This window comes from Pyrgilauda ruficollis, unplaced genomic scaffold (genome assembly GCF_017590135.1).
Source record: "Pyrgilauda ruficollis isolate IOZ18807 unplaced genomic scaffold, ASM1759013v1 scaffold23, whole genome shotgun sequence".
Taxonomy (NCBI): Eukaryota; Metazoa; Chordata; class Aves; order Passeriformes; family Passeridae; genus Pyrgilauda; species Pyrgilauda ruficollis.
In genome coordinates, this window is record NW_024522539.1 from 843931 (window position 1) to 869081 (window position 25151).

The 25151-nt window shown below is 45.9% G+C and overlaps 1 protein-coding gene across 2 annotated transcripts in view; it reads right to left on the reverse strand.

The window, feature by feature from the left end:
* SMAD3 (SMAD family member 3) overlaps positions 1-4616 on the reverse strand; it is a 68165-nt gene extending 63549 nt beyond the window's left edge. The window contains exon 1 of one of the 2 annotated variants that reach the window (XM_041469053.1): positions 4121-4616. In XM_041469053.1, coding sequence (XP_041324987.1) covers positions 4121-4326 — 206 coding nt within the window. In that variant the 5' untranslated portion in view covers positions 4327-4616. The remainder of the gene's footprint in view (positions 1-4120) is intronic. The other variant, XM_041469052.1, reaches the window with a different exon arrangement.
* Between the last annotated feature and the right edge of the window lie 20535 nt (positions 4617-25151).

Genomic DNA, 25151 nt, shown 5'->3' on the forward strand with positions numbered 1-25151 from the left:
TGTGAAACCACAACATCCTTCAGGGTCTTGCAGACAGCCTCTACCACTTCACATCCTCACAGCTTTCCTGGTATCACCTCAAACCTAAGAACACCATCACATCCTGTAAATATTGTGTGGTCGACTCCCAACACGACCGAAGCTGTGCTCACACCCAAGATGTTTCTGAAATATTTATGTTCCTTATTTATTATCCTTATGCATTATGTTTCTTGTGTATTATTCCTGGTTTTCCCCACCAAAATGTAAATCATTTAAGGAACACCTTGTTCAGTGGCTTTTAAGAAGCAAATGTGCCATGTTTCCATTTCAATTGGTACATTCTACCCTTATCAGATGAGCTCCGCAAGAAATAACACCCACCTCTCCCCAAAACTTTTCTAAATTGAAATAAAAAACCTCACCACTTAAAAGAAGGTGTTCCTTACATACAGGAATCCTGGCTCCCCTAAAACCACTGGTGATACCAAAACAAATAAATACAGTAATAAGTTCAAAAGAAAAATGTGCATATGAAAATATATTACAAAATGCCAGGAGATTTATGTCTTTGTGTGTGTAGCACCACTAAAGCTCTTGAAATAAAGCATTTACTATCTCATAAAGCAAGACTATACATACTGCACAGCTTGTAGAAATTACTGAGTGCCCGTCACATGGTCTGGTTTCTGCAGACCAGACCCTAAAAATGTTGAGTTAAACACTCATCACACTTCATTGCCAGGGCACATGCTGCTGGTTTCTTAGGTGCACAAAACGGCCTCTCTTCTGCTCAGAACAGTGTTAGAAACTCAGGTTTTTGCAGGTTTGTATGAATGTCATATGTAGATGCCATTCTTACCACATTTTTGGGTCTCAGAAGAGAACAGAGGCACCAAAAATCGTGCGAGCAGCTGGAGCAGATCATTGCCTGCTCACAGAGCAAAGCAGAGAAGCCACAAACACCCAGCTGCCTCTGCTGGGTAGGTGTTAATGGCACACTTGTCCTCAGGTTGGTCTGAAAAGTGATAAAAATGCTCATCCTGAAAGCTGGGCTTTCAAGATAATGCAACTGTGACAAAGGATGCATTTTAATGGGCAGAAGAATGTGTGTTCTCAACTTTTATCACCCAATACAGAATGCAAAAACCTTTCTGCCAGGGAGACCCACGACTCACTAGGTCAGCTCTGACACCAAAGGCCACCAGCTCAGGGCACAGAGGTTTAAAGAAAGGTCCTGCTGGGGCAGGATGGGCTTTGGCAGCTGTGCCCAGAGGAGGAGGGAAGGAAGAGCCTCTAAAGGAGCCGTCCTGTGCAGCAGCAGCACCACCAGAAACCATCGGATGGACTGAGACCAGAGTTTTTCAGGTAGAAATCACTTCCTCCTCCAACAGTAAAAAAAAGAAGGAAAAATCCTTCTTGCCAGGAGAGTCACACTGAAATCCTTGAAGGTCACTCCAGCCTTTTGCTGTTCTCCCAAAAGAAAACCTGGGTGTCTGTCACACCACTCAGAAATAGAACACTTGGAGAAGTAATACATGCTGAGCAAATACACAAGCAAATAAACTAATCCCTGTTTACTAATCTGTCAGGAGATAGCATGTAGTACATGTTTCCAGATCCCAGCAGATAAACATGACAGCAGGAATACATTTGTTATTCTAATTCCTTAGCCCTACAACAAAACAAATATTTTTTTCTGTCCTTTCTTCAAACAGTCCCACCTGATCAGTCCAGGAATTTGCTGCGTAGCCCTCATTCCCACAAGCAATGTTTCTGCTAAGCTCGAGCCCTTTTCCATGTGAAACTTGCTCTGTCTCATGGATACAATAGCTAATTTTGGACTTACCCTGCTCCTGCTGGGCCAGAGTCATCACTGGCATGGCTCCACTGTAATTCAGTCTACTGATGCATTACAGACAATGCACAACATGAGCTAATCCTCAATGATGCTTTTCCCCCTTTCCCCCCTCCCCAACATATTATTTCAGTAAATAGTAAAATGACATACGTAAAAATTATTAAATGAAAAAAAACCCAGCAAACTAAAGCCACGCTAAAATCGTCTTGCAAACACTAATTTCAGATGACACAGTAATCAGATTCACAGATACATTAGGACAAGCAGTGCAGCCCAGAGGAAAAGGCACAGCTCTTAAAGTCACAAGGCCTGGTCAGAGCTGCAGCTCTGCACTGACTTCAGAGAGAGAGATCATTCCATGTTCCCACACCATTCCCCAAACCCTGGCACACAGATGTTAACTTTTCAGCACAGAAAACCTAACCACGGTCATTTCTAAACCACAAAGAAGCAGATATGAAGTTGTGTTTAAAAACGAATGCCAAGGTATAAGGGGCTCCCACCAAACCAGGCTGATGCCTCCCCCATACTGAGGTTTAAGATCTGCAGGATCCAGGCTCAGTGACATAAATTAACATGAAATGTTTTAATTTCTGCACAATTTTCTTTAACAGAGGAGGAAGAGCCAGGACAATCTCTGAAGATGAGTATTTATGACTTGTGATATACGTTCGCGCTGTTATTTAATTTCAACCTTTGCTTGTTTTCTTTTTTTTTTTTTAAGTAAAGAATTGTGTTTGACCCAACTCTTTTTCTTCCTTTAAATCATAAAATATCAAATCCTTCCTTATCTAAACCACCTTGTTAGGAGTCACAGAAGTTCCAGGGGCCTTCATGCTCAGCTCCCTAACGGGTCAGCATCAGCCAGACACAATACCCAGGTCACAGCAGCAGGGCTGCTCCACCAATTTTCTTCTTTTGAAATGGTAAATATTTCAGGGAAGTGCTTTAAACAGGGAATTATCTACGTGGAAAGCACGCTGCTTACCAAGAACTTTAAAAATATAGGTTTTTAAGGCATTTGTATTGCGTGGTAGCTCTACAGGTTTTGATTTCTGCTTCAAGTAGAAGCCGGAGCAACTCTAACAAAGGCTGAGAGCTCTCATTTGCATTACTGGCCAAAATCTTAGCCACAGTCATTCAGCACCAAAAAAGATAAGGAGGCTTTATTTTTCCTTTTAAAAAAACATTGCAGTTGTTGGAAGAAAATCTTAGGAGCTCCAAACATCCACATTTCTAAGCTACTTGCTTCACTTTTTCATGCAACAGATGCTGCTTTGTATCAGCTCCTGCATATTAAATCATTCTGACAACCAAGAAAGCATACATTTGTTTGTGCCAGAGAGAAGCATGAATACACACACACACACAGATATCTTCTCACGCAGAAGCACACAATTATGCAGCATTCAAATATTTGGGATGAACTTTGGCCTTTGCTTTAAAAAAAAAAAAAAAAAAAAAAAAAGTACTCTCAAACAACAATCAGGAACAGACCCAGCAGTCATCTGGCTGAGCTCACAGAAATCAACAATCTGCAGCAATAAAACACCACTTGTAGGCAGCCATTTGAAAGTTACTTGGAAAATGATTCTTAGATGGGATAGTTCTATACACGTATTTTATGATTTATGATGGCCCTACGGATCGAGTTCGGAATGGAGACTAAAAATAAAATCTATGTTCATTCAAAAAATGGAGGAAAAAATCAGTTCTATTCACCCTCACATGTGTGGGGTGTTTTTGCACTCCAAACGACCTCCTTCAGCTCTGCCATTTGCATTCCCGATTTAAAAAGTAACTCGAAAACATCAGCAGAGCAGGGCTCTAAATCACCCTACAGAGGAGTAATAAGGAACAAGCCAAACAACCCAAACAAAACCGTTTTCCTGACGCACTAATCACAAGAAAATCTTAATGCAACAGCACTTGAGAACACGCTGAAACTTCTGACAATGAGAGCACCCTCAGTGAGTGGAACTGATCCGCAGCGCTTCCAACTTTTTTTTTTTTTCCCCTTTTTTATGATCTCGGCTCGAGGCATATTTTCTCCACTACGTTTTCTCTCTGGTTACTAGAGAGTAATTCAATTCTGTAGCCAGTAACGGGGTTTTTCTTCACTAGATAAGGAGCAGGCAGAGAGGACCAGCACCGCACGGAGCGCGGCAGGGCCGGGACGCAAACCGAGCCCTGTCCCGGCCGTGCCGGAGCTCGGGGGTCCCTGCGGGTCCCTCGGGGTCCCGCCGCTCCCCGGGAGCCGCGCCCTCCGCGCCCCGGTACCTGGGGATGGTGATGCACTTGGTGTTGATGTTCTGCGTGGTGATCGCCTTCTCCAGCTCGTCCAGCTGCCCCGTCTTCTTCAGCTTCTTCACCAGGCTCTTCACCGCCTTCTCGCACCATTTCTCCTCCTGCCCGTTCTGCTCGCCTTTCTTCCAGCCCAGGAGCCGTTTGACGATGGGAGGAGTGAAGGGCAGGATGGAGGACATGCTGGCTGTGCCGGCAGCGCCCGCCGCCGGCTCCGCGCTCTGCCCGCCGCCCCCCGCGCTCTGCCCGCCGCCGCCTCACACCGCGCGGCCCGGGCGGCCCTGCCCGGCCCGGCCGCTCCCCGCCCGCCGCTGCCTCAGCGCCGCGGGCCCGCGGCTCCAAACTTTGCCCGGAGTTCGCCGCCTCTCCCCGGCGGCGGCGGCGGCGGCAGCTCCCTCCTCCTCCCCCTCCTGCCCCGCTCTGTGTGCGCGGAGAGGCGCCCACTCCAGCTCATTCCCAGTCTGTCTCTCATGCAAATTGCCTGCTGGCCGCCCCGGCCCGGCTTCCACCCCCTCCTTCCCTCCCAAACACGCCGCCGAGGGAGGGAGGGAGGGAGGGAGGATGGAAGGAGGGCGGGGAGGCGGCCGGCCCGCCGGGAACTCCGCGCCTCCATCGCCGCCCGCGGAGGCCCCGGCTCCCCGAGGGGGATCGCGCTCCGCGGGGCCCACGGGGAGGGCAGAAAAGCCCAGAGCAGGACAAGGAGAGGTGCCCGAACAAACCCCACCGAGGGCAGGCAGGAAAACAAACACAAGTGTAAAGCCCCACAAGTGTAAAGCCCGCTCAGTGAGGGGACGGGGACAAGAGGGTCCACAGCGTGGCTGCAGCCCCTGCCACGGGCATTTCGTCCCTGGAAAGGTGCGTTCCCACACAGATCCCTGAACACAGCTTGGCCAGCCGTGCTCAGACAATCAGCTGCTTTTTGTTCCAACCCCTTTAATTTACTATTCCATTCCCTCATCTTTCCACCCCTAGCAACAGGTACCCGAATAATTTTTGCCCTGTATCAGACAAAAAGGACACCCTGGAGGTGTTTACCGCCGGAGCTGGTCAGAAATTCTCAGACGGAATATTTTTGTCAGAGGACGGCAGTTTGTTCACATCTAGGTGTTTTGTAGAGATGCTTCGGTTTGGGCTGACTCAGGGTGGCATCCAGGTACATTTCCAGTTTCTAACTTTCCATCACTGGGCAGACTGGCTTGTCACACTCCCTGGTCTCGAGCATGCTGAAAGGCAGCCCAGGTTCTAAAAAAACATATAATTATAAACTTTAGCTCCTCAAAGCAGCATTTCTCTGTTAAACTACCCCAAAACGGTGCTGAGCAAGGAGTCTCAGAGGCACCTGGTGACTCTGCAGGTGCCTCCAACCAGGCTGGTTCCTTTTGTCAGCTCCAGCTGCATCTCATCTCCCTGCAGCAGCTGCCCAGGAGCAACAGGGTGAAACTTTTGTGGGACTTGGCTCCCAAATTCTGAGTTTTCAAGCTGAGATACGCTTCCCAGTTTTCTCCATCCTATCAGAAGGGACGGCAGTGAGCCCGAATTTGGGAAGCCTGCGGGGCTGCTCGGCAGCTCCAGACACACGGCTCTTGCCAGCCCACATTCTCATATTCCAGGATCCAGAGTATCCCAGTGGGGAGACTCCTCGAAAGCCGGCATCCCAAACCTCCCCGTGCCTGTGGATTTGGAGCAGCCAGCCATCCACATTGCCTCGTGGCAACTCGGGAACCGATGGCATCAGACAGCGTCTGAGGCTCTGAGGCAACTGCCTTGGCTTTCACAGGCACTTCAAACACAGGCTTTTATTCCAAACTGACAGTACCAATTTTTGAAATATGAATACTGGATACAAATTAAATATGGCCTTCTCTCTTTTTTTTTTTTCCCCCCCTTTCAGCATTCTCATATTATTCCCCAACAAGCATTCCCTGAGTGTCTTGAATTTTGGAGGCTCACCGCTAGAATTTTGAACTGTTGCCCTGACCCAGTTTTTGGCTGCTTCAGTTGAGATGCCTGCAGTTCCACAAAGATGTGGAACCCCTGTAGATGATCCCAACATCGTTTGAGGAAATATCTCCTCAATACCTCTAAAGCACTGCAAAAAAAAAATTGATACTATTTACACTAAAAGCAGGATGTCTCAATTACTGACTTGCTAGTGCTGTTGACTTGCTGTATATTTGTATTTTTCTGAAAAGGCCAAGTTTCTGATCATTTGTGATTATTTAAGGGTCTGAACTCTGATTTAAAAGTTGTTGATCACAACTCTAGAACACAACTCTAGAAAATGGCTTGAATATGTGAACCAAGTGAAACAGAGATGGGGAAGTTAAATACCTTTTTTTAATACAGAAATACATTCATACTACATTTTGAAAGGGGATGAAGTTAAATAATCTTTTTCTATTTTCTCAATTCTTGGCCCAGCACATTTTGCAAGCCCAGAGGCTGAAGGACCTGCCTCAGACCTGGTAAGTCCATATTACATCAGGGTGATCTCAGAGCAGATTTCTGTTCTGGGGAACAACATTTCTTTCTGGCTGTTTTGGATAGAAAACCACAGGCACCATTCCATGCTTTTTTCATCCAGAAAGATTTTGGTAATACTCAAATCTCATCTCTACAATCACAATTCTTGCTGTGACCTTGGTTCAGCAGAGCTTCTAGAATTTTCTGTCCACGTTCATGGGCTGATATGACTCCTCACAGTCATATCACTAGTCATGGTGTGGGTACATTTGAATAAGGGGAAGGAGAGGAAGAGCTGAGTGGTTTGCTCGTGCTTGTACAGTGATTTAGTGGCAAAAGGGTGAAGATAATTTGCTAAACACTAAACCAAACTGGGTCTCTCTTGCTTACAACCTCTAAATGAGGTGTAGGCAGCTAAACCACTGATCTAAACTCTGGGCCACAGCAGCACTGAAAACACTCCTGAAAACAAACAAACGGTTGGGCTTGGGATGTGGGATACGTTTTTAAACTTAAGGCCATGACATTTAATGGAACAGCTTGTGTGCTTGCTGGGGTTACCTGTCAGAATGAACTGTTCTATGAAAATATGACTTTCTGAACCCCTAGACAGTAATCCTTTATTTCAGAGAGTTTTGGACACTCTCATAGTGGAAAAATTAACAGGAAAAGCAGGACCGTCCCAATTCTGCGTGGTCTGGATCCGATTGCTGGTTTACAAAATGTCTGACGTCTTGGAAGGCACCACTAGGCAGGAGAAGTTTATGCTTCTTTTTGTGATTGTGCTCGTTTTTTGTGGAACAATTTGTTCTTTACTTTTATAAAGTCATTATCTTTGCTTGTGTTTGGAATTGTAGAGGTTCAGGGCCACAGTCTGCTCTTACTGAGAAATAAAGATATATGTAGTCTGCAATAACGTGAGGAAACCAAACACTTCAAGTAAAAAACCCAAACCCTTTACAACCAATTTGCATTTCTTAACCTTTTACTAATACACTAGCACCTTAAAATTACTGAAAAATAATATCTGCATACCTTGGGTTTTGATATGATTAATGAATAGGACCAGGATTAAAATTCTCCTTTCACAAAGAGAAAAATCAGGTTCTGCTTTAGGAACAATATAAAATTAGCATGAGAAACAAGAAGGTGTTCACTGGAGCTCAGCTGTGCACATACGTACCTTTATCAAAAATATTTTTAACGGCTACAGAGACTGAAGAATTTTTCTGTGCTTTGCTCCATGTTCCCTTTACATCCTCTGAGAGGCAAGGAGGGATTTTTGGGGCAGACAGGAAGGTGTTCAGGGCGAGCTGGGACAGGCAGGAGGGAGGCAGCGTGGCCAGAGCACGCTGTTCCCTGCCTGGGCTCGGGCTCTGAGGGAGCCTGGTGCCTGCTCCAACAGCTCCCAACGTGCTACTGTGGCTGGCTTGAAAATCAGGGAGTGGTTGAGAAGCAGTTTCTGAGGTGTTGCCCCCATTTCTACCTCACTGGCTGAAATATTAAATGTAATTTCCTACCTGTACATGGAATTTTACAATTCCCAGGTGGACAAGCTGGGAATCCCACAGCAGACAGGGTGGTGTCCTTGACTCCTCTTGTGCAGCGTTCTCCATGAAGGGTGAGATGGACAGCACTGAAAATGAGGAGTTTTAAACTGGGTTATCTTAATTGCTTACCTTGTAAATAAGGGCTGTGACATTTAACTTGGAATCTGTGTCATTTATAATGTGCATAAACAAGGGAAAGTGTGGGAGCTTTCCCTGGTGAAGGTAATATATATATGTGTAGAACAGCATTTACATGCAAGCAAACCTATCTTAATCACTCAGAACAAACCTACAGGAAAATAATTTCTGCCGTGAGTCATGAAAAAAGCGAGGCCTTTCTAAGTTAATGTCTTCAGCAGTAATGTCAGCTCTGTGAAATACACAGCTCAGTCAAATCCTTGCAGGGTACCACAGCTATTCTCTGCAGATGAGAAAACATGCACACACAATAAAAAGTTGTTTTGTTGGAAATTCCTAATGCTTCATACACACAAGCCAATTCACCTGCATGTTCCAAGAGGCTCAGTGGTGCAAAAATCACACAACCACTTCTAGTTAAGCCAGAATCCTTTCTGTTACCACGGCAGCACCTCTTGCCTAAGGAAAAAATACAAGGCAGCAGCACGTCCAGAGTGATCCTTCTAAAACACTCTCCCAGTTCCTGGCAGTTATTTGTGTAGGCACTCCTGAACTGGAGCTGACCTCCCTGGAGAGCCATGGACAGGCTATTCCTGCACTCCAAAACCTCTCTGCTTCTGATTTACACCTCTGAGTAGCCTTCCCCAGGCCCCCATGGCCCATCTGGGGCACAGGACAGAGCTACTCTAAAGAAGAACCGAAATTATCCACTGCAAATAATGATTCCCTTGTTATTTCCTTTATGAACTGTACGGGTCTTGGCAGAGAGAAAAAGGGCGGCGTTGAGGTTGGGGCAGGTGAGTGATCTCCCAGGAAATGTGAGTTTTCTCCTGTGTGTCACAGTGAGATGTGAGGCAGCCTGGGCCTCGGGGGGTGTTTGTGGTGTGCAGGGAGCTGGGGGGCCCTGGCTGCTCCCCTGGGGTCGGGGCTGCTCGGGGCACTCGCAGCTGCACGGGAAGCGGCTGAGCTCTGCTTCACTGGCATGGCACGTCCTGCTGGGCAGGGCCTCAGCCCCCTCACAAACACCTTCAGAGACATTCTGCAGGGCCTCAGCCCCCTCACAAACACCTTCAGAGGGAATCCCAGCTCTGCTTCACTGGCATGGCACGTCCTGCTGGGCAGGGCCTCAGCCCCCTCACAAACACCTTAAGGGACATCCTGCAGGGGCTCAGCTCCCCTCACAAACACCTTCAGAGGGTACAGAGGGAATCCCAGCTTTGGTTCACCCTGCTGGGCAGGACCCCTCAGCCCTCCTCACAAACACCTTCACAGGGAATCCCAGCTCTGCTTTTCCTTCCTTTTTTCAGAGGCTTGGCTTTGAAATCTTAATAGACCCTTACACGAGAACTCCTGGCACAATTTACAAGTGTTCAATGTGTAAAGGGAGACAGAAGGCAATAGTCTGGAGGACAGTTATTTGTTTGGTTTTGGAGTTTCATGAGAGAAAATAAAACATCTTGATGAGGACACTCCAGCTTCTTTCCTGCATGGCTGTCAGAGCACAGGAAAGGGACACATAGGGACACAAAAGCCTCCTGAGGCTGAGCCCTCTCCTGAACCACAATCAGTGGGATAAGGCCTGATCTAATCTTTCCAAATGTGCTAACAGCCTGAAATTAATATGCTTTTAATTAGGCTGGAGATAAAACTGTCACTAGGGTGGCCACCCAGTGGGATGTGCTGATATCCTGAGGGATGGAGTGGAGGATTTTCAGCACCCGGGTGTGAGGAGGCAGCACCTGCAAGCTCAGCCCTGCCCAGACTTTGCATACAAGGAGCTGCTGTCAGGCTGCTCTCGGTGTGACTGCACACACACACAGACATGGCCCTGTCCTAGTCTGGCAACCTGGAATTTCATGGGGTTTAAGCATAACTAAGAAATAAAACCCAAATCCTCAGTTTTAGGGATAGTCCTCCTTGTGAGATGTGTCCCTCCCCTGATTGCTGGAGTGAGTGAGGTGCTGGCTCCTGTAGTACAAAAAGCACCAAAAGCTGCAGTCAGGAAAAAAGAGAGGAATAGGCCAGGCCTCAAAACCAGAGGTTCATTACAGGTAACAAAAAACTCCAGCTCCCAGCCACAAACATTTATTTGAGATTCCTTTCCCGTGTCCATATATGACTGTCTGTCCTTTCTGAATTCCTTGCTGTGTCTGCACCCTTTTTCTTCACCAGGGCACATCTGTTAAAGTCTTTGGTTTGGTTTTGAAGTAAGCATTTTCTATCCAGCTGAACTTTAAAAAAGCTCCTGAGCAAAGGCTTTGAAGGAGTAAATATAAATACATTATTTTTATGAATAGGCTCCTGTTTTCACATGTTCCACTTGCAATGGCTTCTTGTCCACAACTGCTGGAATGTCCGGCCCTCTACAAGAAGAATCTTCTTCTGGAGGAACACACTTCTCCTTGTGCACAAGGAATATTCTCAAGGAACATTTTAATGAAACAATTCACCTGTATTGAAGGGGTCAATCCCACCAGTCTTGGAAAACAGAAACCAGCCTGGCTAAACTGACCCCCAGCACTGCAGGGAGATCCTGATCAGCTTCAAATTCTTTGCCTGACTTTGTCTGGGCCAAGACTTGTGCAGAATCAGGGCAGAGCTCGAGGCTGCTCACAACATCCATCCATGCACACAGCACAGAACAATTCCTTTGGATGCCAGCCCTACCTCACCCAAGTCAAGTGGGAGTTGACTAATTGCTATTACTATAGAGTTTAGTCAGTAGTTTTTATGTGGTGGTGGCTCCCCTACATTAAAACCGACAGTTAAAGGCCACTTCTTCATTTTTGAGGTTTACTTAATTAAGTTACCCTTTCTCTCTTTTCCTTTTTTCTTAAATTCTTTTAACCTAAAATGCATTGAAGGCCTCACAAAGGGACTGTCATTCTCATTTAAGCCAAGAATCCTCTTTAAGGCAGCAGCAGCAGCAGCAAGGAGTGGCATGGAATTATTTGCCCATGAATAATATGTTAATATTTATACATAGCTTGGTTAGATAAGGGAAACACCTTGAAGATCTGTGGTAGAAGCTCTGCATGGCCATGCTCCACGGAGCAACATTTCCAGCTCCATGTAGAATCCCAAGTGTTGATTTTACTCCTGACAGTTTAATGTATAACCCAAGAAAGTGCATTCTTCAAGATAAAAAAGGGGGAAATCAAATCACCACAATCTGCCTGCTCTTCCCTCCCAGGGGTTTCACTGCATTTTGAACAGAGCACAGTCCCTTTACTGTTGGGATCCTCAAACACAGCTGAACTGGAGAGAGTCCACAAGCTGTGCATGCAAACATACAAAAAACCTTGGGTTTATTTTTTTCTTTTGAGTCCTTACTATTGCAAAAATGCAGCTTTGCCTTTTCATAACATTTTCATAAAGCTCAAGTCCCACTTGGGCAGTAGAAATGGCACAAATGGGAAGAGAATGACAAGGAAATGTTCCGTGTGTGTGAGAGGAGGGATGTTTACTCCTTGTTTATTTGTTCTGGGGGGAAATAAAGTGCTTTGTGTGAAGGCTCTTTGCAAGAGAGGCTGAAACTCTCTCTGGGCCCTGTAAAAGCATTGCCAAGTTTGTCAGCAGAGGGGAAAGAAATCTGGGCAGGCTGCCCTAAATTAAAACTAAACTTAAATCAAATTCAGTTTAAATACACAGAGTAGTGCTTGCTGTGGGAGCTAAAGGCAGAACTACCAGCTCAAACACTGAAAACTCCTGAGTGAAACCTGTTCAAGTGGGTCTGAAATTTAGCAAATTAATTAAAATAATAATAATAATAATGTTGTTTCCTTCATTCAGCTTTTGCTGGGTGTTGAAGGGGTCATGTTTCCTACCTTGTCTTGGCCCAGGTAAGAGATGAGATGAGGTGAGGTGAGGTGAGCTCAAAGTGGAGGTTCTGATGCAATTCTGTCCTTCTGGGATTAAGGATTTAAGGAACATCACCTGTGTGAGCTTGCAGTCAGCTCCTGAGGGGTAGTGACAGTGCAAAAGCAACCAGAGCTGTGGAGAAAGTCCAATTAATTATTAATTTTTAATTTACCTGAGATACTGAACAAATTAAAGATGCTGCTTTATTGGAACACATTAGGATCCTCCACATTTATTCTTTCTTTTAGGATAAACTAACCAGCATAACTTGGATCTGGATCAAGATTTCAAACCAAACCTCAGGGCTGCCTGCACAAGGCTTCCTGTTGGTTTTGATATGAGATTTTGGGGATCTTTTAAAATGAAGATGTCACACCACTAATTACAGGGCTTTCTGTAATGTGTCAAAGTCATTTTTTCAATATTGGTGGTCTTTCCCCTCCCAAGTTGTTGGGAATAGAATTGAAAATCACGTGCTCCAGCACTTAGAGAGACCCTGTGAAGTGAATGGAAGCCAATTTAGGCAGCTGGGTACAGCCTTGATAGAAATTTTCAAAGGCACATGTGATTTTTATGACCTTAGGACTATTTCTTGCCTTTGGAAATCTCTTTCATAGCTTAATTTCAGCTACCTCTTCACAAAAACCGTGTCCTGTTTGTTGTCAGCACTCACAGATGTCCTTTACAGATTTCCCTATTTCAAAGTCCCTGAAACAAGCTGTGGGTACTGGAGGGGGGATTGCAAAGCAAGGAGATAATTTCAGTTACCTAACATTTATTTGACTTAGTCATGCAGAACTGCTTCAGTGCAGCTGATAGGGAACGATGATTAAACCAGAGCCTGTCTTTATTCCCATGTGATCACTGCCATTATCTGCTATCAAGGTTGATCTGACAGTAACTTTTATTTAGAATCAGCCACACTTCTTTTCCCCGCCTACCCCAAAGGCACCAGAGCTGTTTGCAGCTCCCCAACTTGCAGAAAGTAAAATGTAATTTGTGCCTCCAGTGCAATGAGGGAGCTGGGAAAAGAGATCTGGCTTCTTTATTTTGGGGGGCCTGATACAAAATCCATCACAGGCAGGAAATCAGGGTTTGTAAAGAATCCCAGAATGGGACCTTAAACCTCATCCTATTCCACTATCCCACGTTGCTCCAAGCCCTTTCCAACCCAGCCTTGGATACTTCCAGGGGTGGGGCAGCCACAGCTTCTCTGGCTGGTGGAGAGTTTGAAGGTCCTTGGGTTGAAAAAACCAGAATGCTGTATCTCAGTTAGTTATTAAATTAATTCCTTGCCTTCTCATACACATTCATATTTCAAAATACATGTATATTTCAGTATCCCTTGCAATATTGCATCATTGTTGTGGTGTAAGGCCAGAACCTTTGTAGGCAAACTCCTGAAAGTAAGGATATTTTTATAACAAGAGAGTACAGAAAACATTAATAATTATTACTTTAGGCAGAAATGTCATTGTGCTATCCACTTACAGGATGTGGAATGTGCTGCTGTGGAATAAAGGTTAATGAACAGCCCATACCTCAGCTCTGGTCCATAGGGAGTGACCCCGTGGCTGACCTTTCTTTTAGGGAAGCTGCCTCAGAAGAGATTCCTTCACCTCCTGTGCCATCACTGCCCAGAAGCAGCCATGGCAAACCAAAGGGTTCACAGAACTTCCCAAAGAGCTGCTCCCTTCCTAAAAGAAAGGAAGCCAGGTTAGAAACTAAATTTGCAAAGATGGTTGTCTGCAACTCTGGTTTCTGGTTTGGGGTTTGCATTGCTTTTTGGGTTGTTTCCTAAGAACTTAACCAGGCTTGCTGAGGTGGAGATTGAGGCATGTCTGAAATGAGTCAGCTTGTTTTTAGGTCTTCTGCCACTTCTGAGAATTGTGAGTTTTCCTCAAAGACTCCTGAGCTGTGACCTGAGGATCTCCTGAGTCTGAAGCATGCAGATCTCCATGGTGGCTGTAGAAAGGGGGTTGGGGAGGAGGGGGCTGTAAATAGGGAAGAACACCCAAAATCAGTGTCATTTCTTCATCATCAGCTGGGGCTTTGATGGAAGGAGAATCCTGAAAAGGACCATTGCTGCTGAGGTGTGGAGAGCTCTGCCAGGCAGGGTGATCCCAAAACTGCTGCAGTGCAGGGCAGGATTTGAGTGGATTTATGGAAACTGAGAGTTCAGTCTTTGCTCTGCTTTGGGTTGGTCCTGAGGGACTCATCCACAGAGCAATTTGAATAATCTGGGCCCTTTATTTTATGAATTATTGGCTTAATTTTATAAAGTATTGGTTTCATTTTATAAAATACCTCTGAAGCAAGAAGGGAAATGGGGCAAGCTGTGAAATAATTCTCTGATCAGCCACCCAAAGCCCCATGAGATCCATTATTGTGACAGCAAATCTCCCTGCAGTGTGTGCAGACTCAATCCCCACTTCTGTGCTGTCATGGCAAAACTCAGATCCATCACACCCTCCCAGCCCCTTCGGGCCCTGGCCCGTTTTGGGGCTACCTGAGGTATGAGAAACAATGTTCCTTCCCTGCTTATGGGATGTGGAGAGGCCTCGAGTCAGGGCAGAAATGTGGAGGCAGCCACCCAGATGTTGCTGCTACAATGAGGGAGACAGAGCCTTTTGTCTCTGCTGTCACTACAGCTACAGAACAATTTATCTGATCTGTGCATGGAGCAACATTATGTGTCTTTCCATTGTGTGCAAGCATTTCTCTTGCTTAAAATGCTACCCTTAATGGAGCAGTTAGTCCTGAAAGCTACAACGTTTGTATTTCTTCAGTGTAATTAATGCTGGAAGAGACCAAGTCACCAGTTTGCCAGTACAGAGGATTAAACTTCCTGTTGCTACTTGTAGAACACCATAGATTATGTGCAGTGCTTTGCACAAGTACAGTGAGACCTAAATACCTTACAATCTATTCATCTCTACCAGATAGAACTCCCTCCTCAGCCTAAATCATTAATAAATGTTTTCTGAGTCATTAATGCACCAAAACTGATGAACACTGGACTGAGATAAATTCAAGGAGCAGAAAACTGACAGCAAACTGTCCCATTCCCATCCACCCACTGTCACCCTCCCAAAGGAGGGGAAAATAAAAGGAAAAAAAGGCAATGGATTGTTCAAATGACAATGGGGGAGGATGAAGGCATAAAGCCTTTTGAGAGAGAAGAAATTTCTTATGAATAGAGTGGAAAAGCTGAAATTCTACAGAGGGAGAAGGGCAGGGCTGAGATGCAGCTGAGCTCCACAGGATCACAGAACCATTAAGACCTCCAAGATCACAGAGTGTGAGTGTTGACCCAGCACCACAGGAACAGGCAGGGGTGAGGAGGAAGGGAAGGATGGGTCCATGGTGGTGGCATGTGGGGAGGGCACCCAGTGCTCTTCCCCATCCAGAGGATGGAGCAAGGCAAGGGCAGGAGTGGAAAAAGACACCGTGGTGGTGGAGAAGACCAAAGCCAACAGAGTCCCTGGTAGCACTGCTGGTGGAGCAGGGCAGGAGGAACTTCTGAGGGGGAAAAAAGATGTGCAGATTTAGAGAAAAGAGATGCTAGGTTTTTCCAGAGCTAACAGTCTATGCTGGCCTGGGGACAGAAGTGATGGACAGACAGGAGTCACACACAGGAGTCTGACAACAGCCAGGGTCCAACCTCAGGTCCCTGTACACAAACAGAAAGGTGGGTGGCAGGATTGAAAAACAGAGAACACAGAGAGGCAAAGGTGAAGCTGAGGAGAGGTTGGATTTCTTTGCCTTTAAGAGATTTTATAGCCAATGATACGTTAATTTTGTGTGTTGCCAAAGTCAATATAAACTGCAGAGAAAATCAGATCTGTAGTGGTCAAGGATGTGGAGAAACAGTCGATTGTATATTTAACAGGAAGCCAGGGAGATCAAAGAGTTTTCAAAATGGTTTTGTTTTTAACTGATACCCTGGCTTTATTTTGTTTAGATTGAGCTGGGGGCCTCTCTGAAGAGGATGAAAGGAGAACAGAAATGTGTAACAAAGACATTTCCCCTCTCCTTAATAGTCAAGGGAAGTTGACATCCCTGTCAAGCAATAGCACCATTATACGCAGGGCTGCAAGAAAGGAAGCTGTTTTATCCTTGGGAGGAAAGAGAAATGTTATCTTCTAGCAAAGAGGTGAAGTTCTGCAGAAATTCAGGGCTGTTAATAGACTGTTATGACAGGGTGCAATTTGATTTCCAGTGAACAAGGCGTGTCCCAGGCCTGAACACCCCCAGTTAGCACAGATCAAACAGAGCACAGGCACAGCCCCCTCTCTGGTAACAGCACCTTCAGCACTCTGCTTGTTTTAAGGGTTAAATTAGGTTTTTGCTTTTAGCTATTTTCAGTTCAACATGAAGGGATGGTTTTGCATTTATGGAAGTGGCAAAGTCTAGCCTGTAATGAATTAAGATAGAATAACATGAGACTCTGCAAAGAGAATTCTCTAAAAGATCTTCTGTAAAAAGGAACATCTTGTAACACTTTTGGAACAGCCCTTGGGCACAAAATTTTTGAATTAATTAAGTGTATGCTTAAATCTGCCTTTGCTGATCAAAACACTGAATCATCTTTATACTTTTTTCTTAATACAGAATGAATTTGAGTGAATACTTGAACATGTATTTGTTTTGCAGGATTTAGAAGTTGATGTGCATCCATGCCCTGCTTCAGTTTCATCCTCTCAGTTTGTAGGCAGCCTTATGAAGCTAAAACCTTAACTTCCAGTTAAAACAGGATATTAAAGATACAGATTAGAGGATACAAGAGGAAGGGGCTGTGCCAGGGGAGGCACATATGCCCTCCCTGCTTCAGAATGAGGAACAAACAAGAGGCTGTTTCCCATTTCTGCAGCCCCAGCTGCTTTGAGCACCAGAGCCTCAGCAGCCCCTGCCATTGTTGCTGCAGTTAAGGTGGTGCAGCCTTTCCATCAGAAACCATTTAATAACTTGGCCACAAGCACCTGCTTCAAGCTTAGCACTGAAAATGATCAGTCCTTCAGCAACTCTGAAGTCATTTCCCTCCTCCCCTCCCAAAATTCCACAAGTATTTTCATGCAGCATATTTAGGATTGATAAAATTTCCTTTTGGGTTGGTACCCCCATCATTTCCAAACCACTTTGTACTTCTGAGGGAGCTGTGCCACAATCCTGCTTTTGGAGAGCTGCTCTCCTTAGATGGAACCTCCAGTGCACAGGAATCATTTATGGTAGGAATTATGGCCTCTCAGGTAGATTCTAAATCCATGTATACTCATGATTTCCCTTTTGCTGTATCATGCAGCTGACAGAACAGATCAGAGTGATGTCAGCATCATCTTCACCACCACAGGCCCTTTCTCTCTCTTCAGCTAAACCTGTACCTCCACGATTCCCCCAGTTTGCTCTTTTCCTGCTCATGGATGACTTTCCATTTAATGTAATGGCTTTAGGGATGTAGGAGGCAGCCATGCCTGCTGGCAGAGCCCTCCATCCCCATCCTTATCCAAAAACCACAAGCCTTGAGCTCCGTGGGGGAATGGTGTGAGGCTGTGTCCCAGCCCAGGCTGGGAGCAGTGTGGGGTTACCCCTCCCTCCCTGTGCTGTGCAGCCCTCATGTGCGAGCAGAGAGGCTGTGAAACCCCATCTTCCTTTCTCTACCACAGCTGTGGTTGAGTCGATGAGTTTTTGTTCCCCTTTCTGGCAGTGCTCCTGCTCCTGGCTCCGAGGGACGAAGCTGTGCTTCCCTCCACTCTCCCATGCCATGGTGGCACGCTGGTGAGTCAGGCAGCCTCTCTCAGCCACAGGCAGCTGCCTCTTGGCTTTGTGGTCTCCACTGAAAAACGTGAGGAACCTTCGCTTCACTGAGCTTAACCCAAGGCTCTCAGTGTTCCCGTGGCACTGAGCTTGCCCTCGCTCTGTCCTTTTGTTCTCAAACCCTAAAGCCTCTTTAGTTTCAGGATTACCCGTGGCTCTCTCCACCAGCTGTTGTTGGGCACCTGGGGATCTCCCTCTCTCCTCCTCGAGGCCGAGCCCATGGATTGTTTGATCCATTTGATCCATGCTTGGATGCAGAGGGCACATCCAGACCTGGTGAGAGGGCAGAGCACGGGGCAGGAGCCAGCAGGAGAAATTCCCTGCTGCAGGGAGGAGATGGCTCTGCCCTGAACCAGGGCCAGCACCTGCAGAGCCCAGGCTGTGCTCAGGAGCTCCCATTTCTTCCACACAAGTACTCAATAAATGCTTTTGGCCATCGGCAGCTCATTTAGGTCATCAGCTGGAGGGAGGGGGACATGAAACATAGCACTGGAAATCCCACAGAAATGCTGAGAAAAACAAAACTACCCTCAGAATACTTGGCACTTTTTTTTTTTTTTTTTTGTCTCACTGAATAAAGGAAATTTTTCTGCTCTCATCAGAGAGGGGAAGAAATTACATTGCCTGTAGTAATGGTGCCCAGAAGGAGGAACTAACCTGGTTCACTCTGGTGGAACAGAGCAGAAAGTTGCTGAGGTGTGGAGGACTCCTGTGCTGCTCACACTGGCTCCTCTGAAACAACATTTACCAAATCAGCACAGAAAAATGCCTGGCACCAGGCACTAACCCAGGATAACACAGCCCAGCAGGAATGCAGCCCTCAGCCTGACATTCCTCTGAAGATGTGCAGCATTCCCTAATTCACCTCACTTGATTTTAGGGAATAAAAAGTAGATTAGACCCTAAAATACACAGTAGTATATAAGTTATGCCTCTCAGGGGCTGTGAAGCAGTGACCCTTGCTGCCTTCTCCTGTCTGACTCCCTTCTCCCAGGTGGAATTTCCCTGGTGACTGCACAGGCAGCACAGCTGTGCTTGTGCCCGGGGCTCCCTGCATGCCAGGGAGATCCTGCTGCTTTGGAAGGGTTGGATCTACCACGGGCACGATGCTGAGGCAGAGCAAACACGTGTCAGGAGTTTCCAGCCCTCCTGCAGCCACCAAAAGGTCTGGGGAGCCCCACGATCCTTCCCTGTGCTAAGCCAGCCTTGAGGGATGGCCGTGCTTTGTCTGGAGGGGTTTTACAGCTCTCAGGGCCCAGCTGTGCTCCCCAGGACCAGGCAAGGCTGAACAGGTCATGGGGAGACCTGTCTGGAAGTCAGGGAGGGCAGAGGAGCCCGTGGTCTGGCTGGGGGCTTAGGGAGATGACAATCTGTACACTCAGGAGTTTATCATTTCCGAAAGAACACCTTACTCTATCGGTTCCCCCTCCTTTGTCATCAGAGAAAAACTCACACTTTCCTAACTGAAAGTTCAGTCTAAACATAAATGTCACTGAAAGCCCAGCGAGACCTTTGCTTCTCTGGTTTCACTCTCCTGAGCTTTGGGGAAGATTATGCAACAGGAACACTGAGGTGACTCATCTTCTGGCATTGCAGTAAATTAGGAAATGTTTGCTGCACTGTTGTAGGGCTTTCTACCGGCTATTTGTGGGCTGCTTTTTTCTTTGCCAGTGTCTTCAAATCCCAATTGCCTGTTGCCCTTGTCTGAGCTGGGAAAAGGCTCCTTGGTAGGTGCTGCAGCTCAGCTCTGGAGCAGAGGGTAATGACAGCAGCTGTTGGAAGGAAAAGATGTTAAAGAAATTCTGAATGTCCTTGCTCAGCATTTTTAACCCCCCTCCCTCCCGTGAATTTTTCTTGCAAGCCTTTGAATCACTGGCTTTGTTTCTCTGCTGTAACTCTTAACTCTCAGCCATCAGGCACTAAGGAGGTCAAGGAGATTTTCCTCCTATGTTTGTTCCTGAAGCACAAGGCTTGTCAAGATCACAGAGACTTTTCTAAGAGAGTCTGAATATGTCAGAGGAAGGACAAATTGAATGTAAGAAAAATCGTGTCAGGCTCATCTCTCCTTCTTTGCAGCTTCTTTTGGTTTAAGGTTCAAAATAAATGTGTACTTGTCTTGAAGCATGAGAATTCATAAGGTGAGCCTTCCCTTTCCAAATCTATGGCAAGAATTAATTTTTGGAAGGAAACAGCAGAATAAAGAGAAATAATATTATATATATATATATAAAATCACTAATATTGTGAGATTGAAAGTAATACCAGGAGGACTGTGAAGGACATTAACTGGACTGCTGGTAAAGATGTGTGATGCCATAAATAACCCTGATGTAAAGACATGAGCTTTTGTTGCAATTTCATTTCTGGTTATTCTTGGTACATATTCTTAAAGGATTAGAAGAGAGAAAGTCAAAGCTCCATTAGAAATTCCACAAATGCCCCCTCGTTGTTGAAAAGTCCAGTCCTGAGTTAGGACTTTTCTGAGCTACACAGAAATAATATAAACTGAAATTTGATGTAAACTGAAAAAAATTGATAAAAACTGAAATTTATATAAACTGAAATTTCAGGCAAATAAAAAGGGGCATGAGGTTCTCAACTTTCTCTGTACAGTACCACATTTTTTACAAAAATGAAATATGAACTTACTTTGCCATGGAAATCAAATAAGGCATCAAAGCCCAATTTCCTAAGGACAGTATCTATCAGTTTATTTGAAGCAGACATTTTTATGACCAGCAATGTTAACAAATCCAAACTAAGTATCCAATCTGTCAAGGAGAAAAATAAGTTTAGAATGAAAGTAAGTATTGCTCGTTAAACTTTAATGGGAGGCATTTAAAAGAAGAAAACCATCCATTATAACGTTGGTGGAATAGTGTTTTGTCAAATTCCCCAGAGACGACTTTTACCATGATGTTTAAATATATTATATAAGGGATGGCTGTTATCCTGTTCCCTAAACAGGAGACTTTTTAGAGGAAAAGTTTAAGAGCAATATATATCCAGTAGTGAAAATTTCCCTATTTCCCAACAATTAAAAGGAACTGATAGATATTATTCCTACCTGTCCCAATGGATGTGCTGAGGGAAGAGTTGTGCTGATGCAAACTGAACCAAGCAGTGTTTTCCCATCCAGAGGGGAGCACAGAAGAGCCTTGAAGGGGTTATTGCATTTTTTTGGGATCTGCAGGATGAAGGATTTCTGTGATTAGTACTTTTCACTAGAAAGAGAGCCATTGCTTTAGGCTTGGTGATGAGTTTAAATCCTGAAGCTGGAGAACCCTTGCCTGCTGATCACATCCCAGTTTTATATCCCAACTTATCTCTGGTTTATGCAGGTGCACACAGCCAAGGCACACCACCAGCATCTCCTGAGCAGTGTTTCCTTCTTTACTGGAATGCTCCCCTTGCCATGACTCCATCCCCCATGCCAAACACACCCTCTTCCCTGACTCCCATTGCCTTTTTCAAGGCAGAACTTGTTCCACGTTTCCTTTCCTACCCCTCACTTCAGTGATCACACCACGAGTCCCTGACTCAGGCCAGCCCCACTTCTGCCCAAGCAGAGCTTTCCCTTTAAGGCCTGTTCATTTTTAAAAGCTACATGGGAGGGATTCCATTCAAGTTCTAAACTACTTCCACACCCAGAAATCCATCATAAGAAATGAAGGGAGAGCTGCAGAGCCTCAGCCCAGCTTTCTCTTGGGGAATCTCGGCACTGTAGAGGCCAAGAGCCCCAGGCACAACAGTGTTCCAGCTGATGGATGTAGTGCTCAGCCCTATCTCCAGCATCTCCACCAGCCTTTGAACCAAAGATTGCCACCTCTGCAATATTTAATGATTTAATACCTTTAATATCACTGTCTCATCTCACTTTCTTTGGTTGCAAAACGCTATGAGGTCACTCACTCCAGCAGTCAAACGTGGCTCTCAGGGTTGGTGCTGCAGCTCTGCCCTGATGCCAAGACTTGCTGAAATCTTTGCCAAACTTTCATCACTTGAGCTGAAAATTTCATGTCAAAGGCCTGCCATAGTCTGGTTTGCCTTGAGGTTTTATTTACTCTTTTGATTTAGATTAATTCAAGTGAAACCATTCTGGAAGGAACCAGAGAAGACATAGACCTGATGACCTGTCTGTCAATTTACTGTGGCCCCCACAAAAACATTTATTACCAATTTTATTGCCACGTCCTTGTCTTCTCACTTTCTATCAGCATGCAGGAAAGACCTTATTAAGGGGTGAATAAAGGCTACAAGTTGATGGAAGCTATAACCTGATAGCTCCTGCTCCATTTGCTGCAGGAGATGGGAAGCATGTAGGGAATTAAGGAGGAAATCAGAAAGAGAACCAGTTAATGCAGCTGAAAACCAACCTGGAAAAATGTCTGTAAAATCCTTGCCTCTGCCACAGAATTTTTGCACAGAATTAGGCAAGTCACTCGGATAAAAGATTCCCAGATGATCACTAAATACGCGTTCTGCATTCCCCAAGCTCCTGAGGGGATCTGAAGACAGTGGGGCTTTAAGAAGCTGCAGCACTGCAGCACTGCTCACACATCGTGTCCAAACCCAGAGCTGGTGAGTACCCTTAAACATGATTTCTCTCTGCCTCAAATGTCATCCAGAACCCAAGCAAATGCCACCCCCCACACCTCACAGGGGAATATGAAGAGTAAAATTTGCTACTGCCTGTCATCAGTGCCTGAAGAGCACTCCCAAGGAAATGAATAATTCTGTGTTTGGAGCAGGATTTGAATGGTGAGCAGTGAGTGAGGCACAGGGGCTCACATTGCACAACCAGGAAGAGCAAGAGGGTGAATAATGGTTCACTGAGCAAGCTGGTACATGGAAAGAGACAGAAGACTAGGAGGAAAACTCTGCAGAGCCAGAGTAGAGAAAAACACTGTAACACAGGGGAATGGGAACATTCAGGCTCAGGGAGCATCCTTCCTTCTCAGTAGCACTTCCACTTTTGAGAACTTGACTGCTGAGTGCTTGATTTTGATGCTTAAGTGCCAAAATAAGCTTTTCTCTGAAAAAGAAGCATTGTTGAGATCAGAGACAAGGTAAGATACCTTGCAGACAACAAAAAGGTTGGGGTCACTTTAGGCTGGAAAAGATTTCTTGCTTGTCAGTCTCTGCCTGCAAATGGTGCCCTGCCTACACCTCTCTGAACAATTGTCTAGAGAGTTTCCTGTTCTCAGAGCTGCCACAAACCTGGGCACAAGCTGCTGTGTTTGCCTGCTCTCATGTCACCCCTCTGGGGACACCAGTGGGCAATGGACCCCCGGACATGTTCCACACACGGATGAGACTGAAGGCCCACGTGTCCTCACTCAGCAGTGACACAGGTTGGAGTTCATACAGCACATTTCATTTCTCCTCCTTGAGATCTGGGTAGCTCTGTTCCACCTCCATCAACAACAGCCCTGATCCTGCCTGTGGCAAATGGCAAAACTCCCACTTGTGCAGAGAGCAGTGTTGGAGCACTAGATTTTACATTTTTCAGCTCAGCATTTCAGTGCAGAGACTTTTTGTCAGGCTCAGCAGGAGCATTGCGAATATCCAATCATCTGTGTGAGTCCAAGAGCAGCCAGATTATGGGAAGGTAAGGAATCTGCTGCTGTGACCCACTGTAAGATTTTGGAAGCAGAGAATGATGCCTCCCTTAAGCACCATCCACTGGTGTGGAGCTGTTGCTTCTGCAGCTCCCATTGTTTCAAATGGATTTCAAAGTGCTCATCATCTGCCAGGCCTGGACTTCTGGTCCCAGTCAGCTGAGTAAAATAAAAGCATGAAAAATGGAGTTAATTTGAACTATTCTTCATCACACATCTGGCAGCACAAGGACTGTCTTTCAGAATTGGAATCCCTGGAGAATATGCTTCCCTGTGCCACTTTCCTTGGAGAGGCACACAATGAGTCCCAGACACTTACATATGTGGAAAAAAATTGATTTTTAAAGCAAGTGACCTTAATCCAGGGAGATCTGTCAACCTTGGATGTATCTCAAGTTTCCCTTCCAAGGCTGCTGCAGTAATCCCCAGTTCATAAAGCTGAAGGCCGGGGAAATCAGAGACTCGTGGTCCTTGTGCGTGGCCTCTGCACAGCTGCAAGTTGGCTTTTCCCTCCTGGGTCAGCCTTTAAAAGGACTTAACCAAGGCTGACAAACCTAAAATTAGATTTGCCAGCTCCAGGAGGAGTGTGAACATGTCCCTCCCGTCTCAAGGCTGCAGTGTATCCAGCCAGGGCTGACTGGAAACCAGAACTGTTGCAAGGAGCTAGGGGGACAGACAGGCAGGAAGGGAGCACAAATAAATGTTGGTTTGAGTTGTGTCCATGCTTCCACTGACTCTACCAGGTTTTGGATCAGGCTCTCCATGGGAATAAGGGTAGTGGGAGCCTGTCCTTAGCACAGAGGTGCCGTTACACTCACAATAAATGCCATAAAATGACAATTTCCTGTCCGCTGTGGTCCTCTGTGTGTCTTCTCTGCCAGCAAATCCCACGGGGAAGGGAGTGTCTGTTATTCCACGTTTGTTTAGTGCCTCGTACAATGAGCCTCTCTTCCAGTTGGGGCCACTTGATGCTGCCACAATACAAATAATAACGATTCTAATAATAAAATGCAGACTTCAATGGGCCAGGCTGCTCAGCAGCATTGGCCTGTCTTGCTGACTTGCTTCCTCCCACTTCCTCGCTTCCTCCTCTGGTAGAAGAGCTCTTCTACATCACCAATTCCCAAAGGTGGTTGTCCTCACTGTTGTTTGGCTCTGCAGGAAGCACCATTGCTTAAGACACTTGGCTTTCTTTTTTTAATTTTTTTTTTTCCACTGAGGCACTGCAGAAATTCTCCTTCCACACCCTTCACTTCCCAGGAACATCCATCCCTGTCCCTTTGGGTCATTGTCCTGCCCACGGCACCACTTGCACTTTCTCCAGCCCTAAAGACAGGGAAGAGGTGGAGATACCAGCCAGGGGCACAGGCTGGGAGGAGCTGGCAGGGAACATAGCAGAATCATGGGATCATGAGCTTGGAAAAGCCCTCCAAGCCCATCAAGTCCAACTGTTCCCCCAAGGGACACTGAGCCATGTCCCCAAGTGCCACAGCCACATGGTTAAATCCCTCCTGGGATTCCTGCAGCCTCTCCAGCTGCACAGTAGGGTTTCTCAGCAAG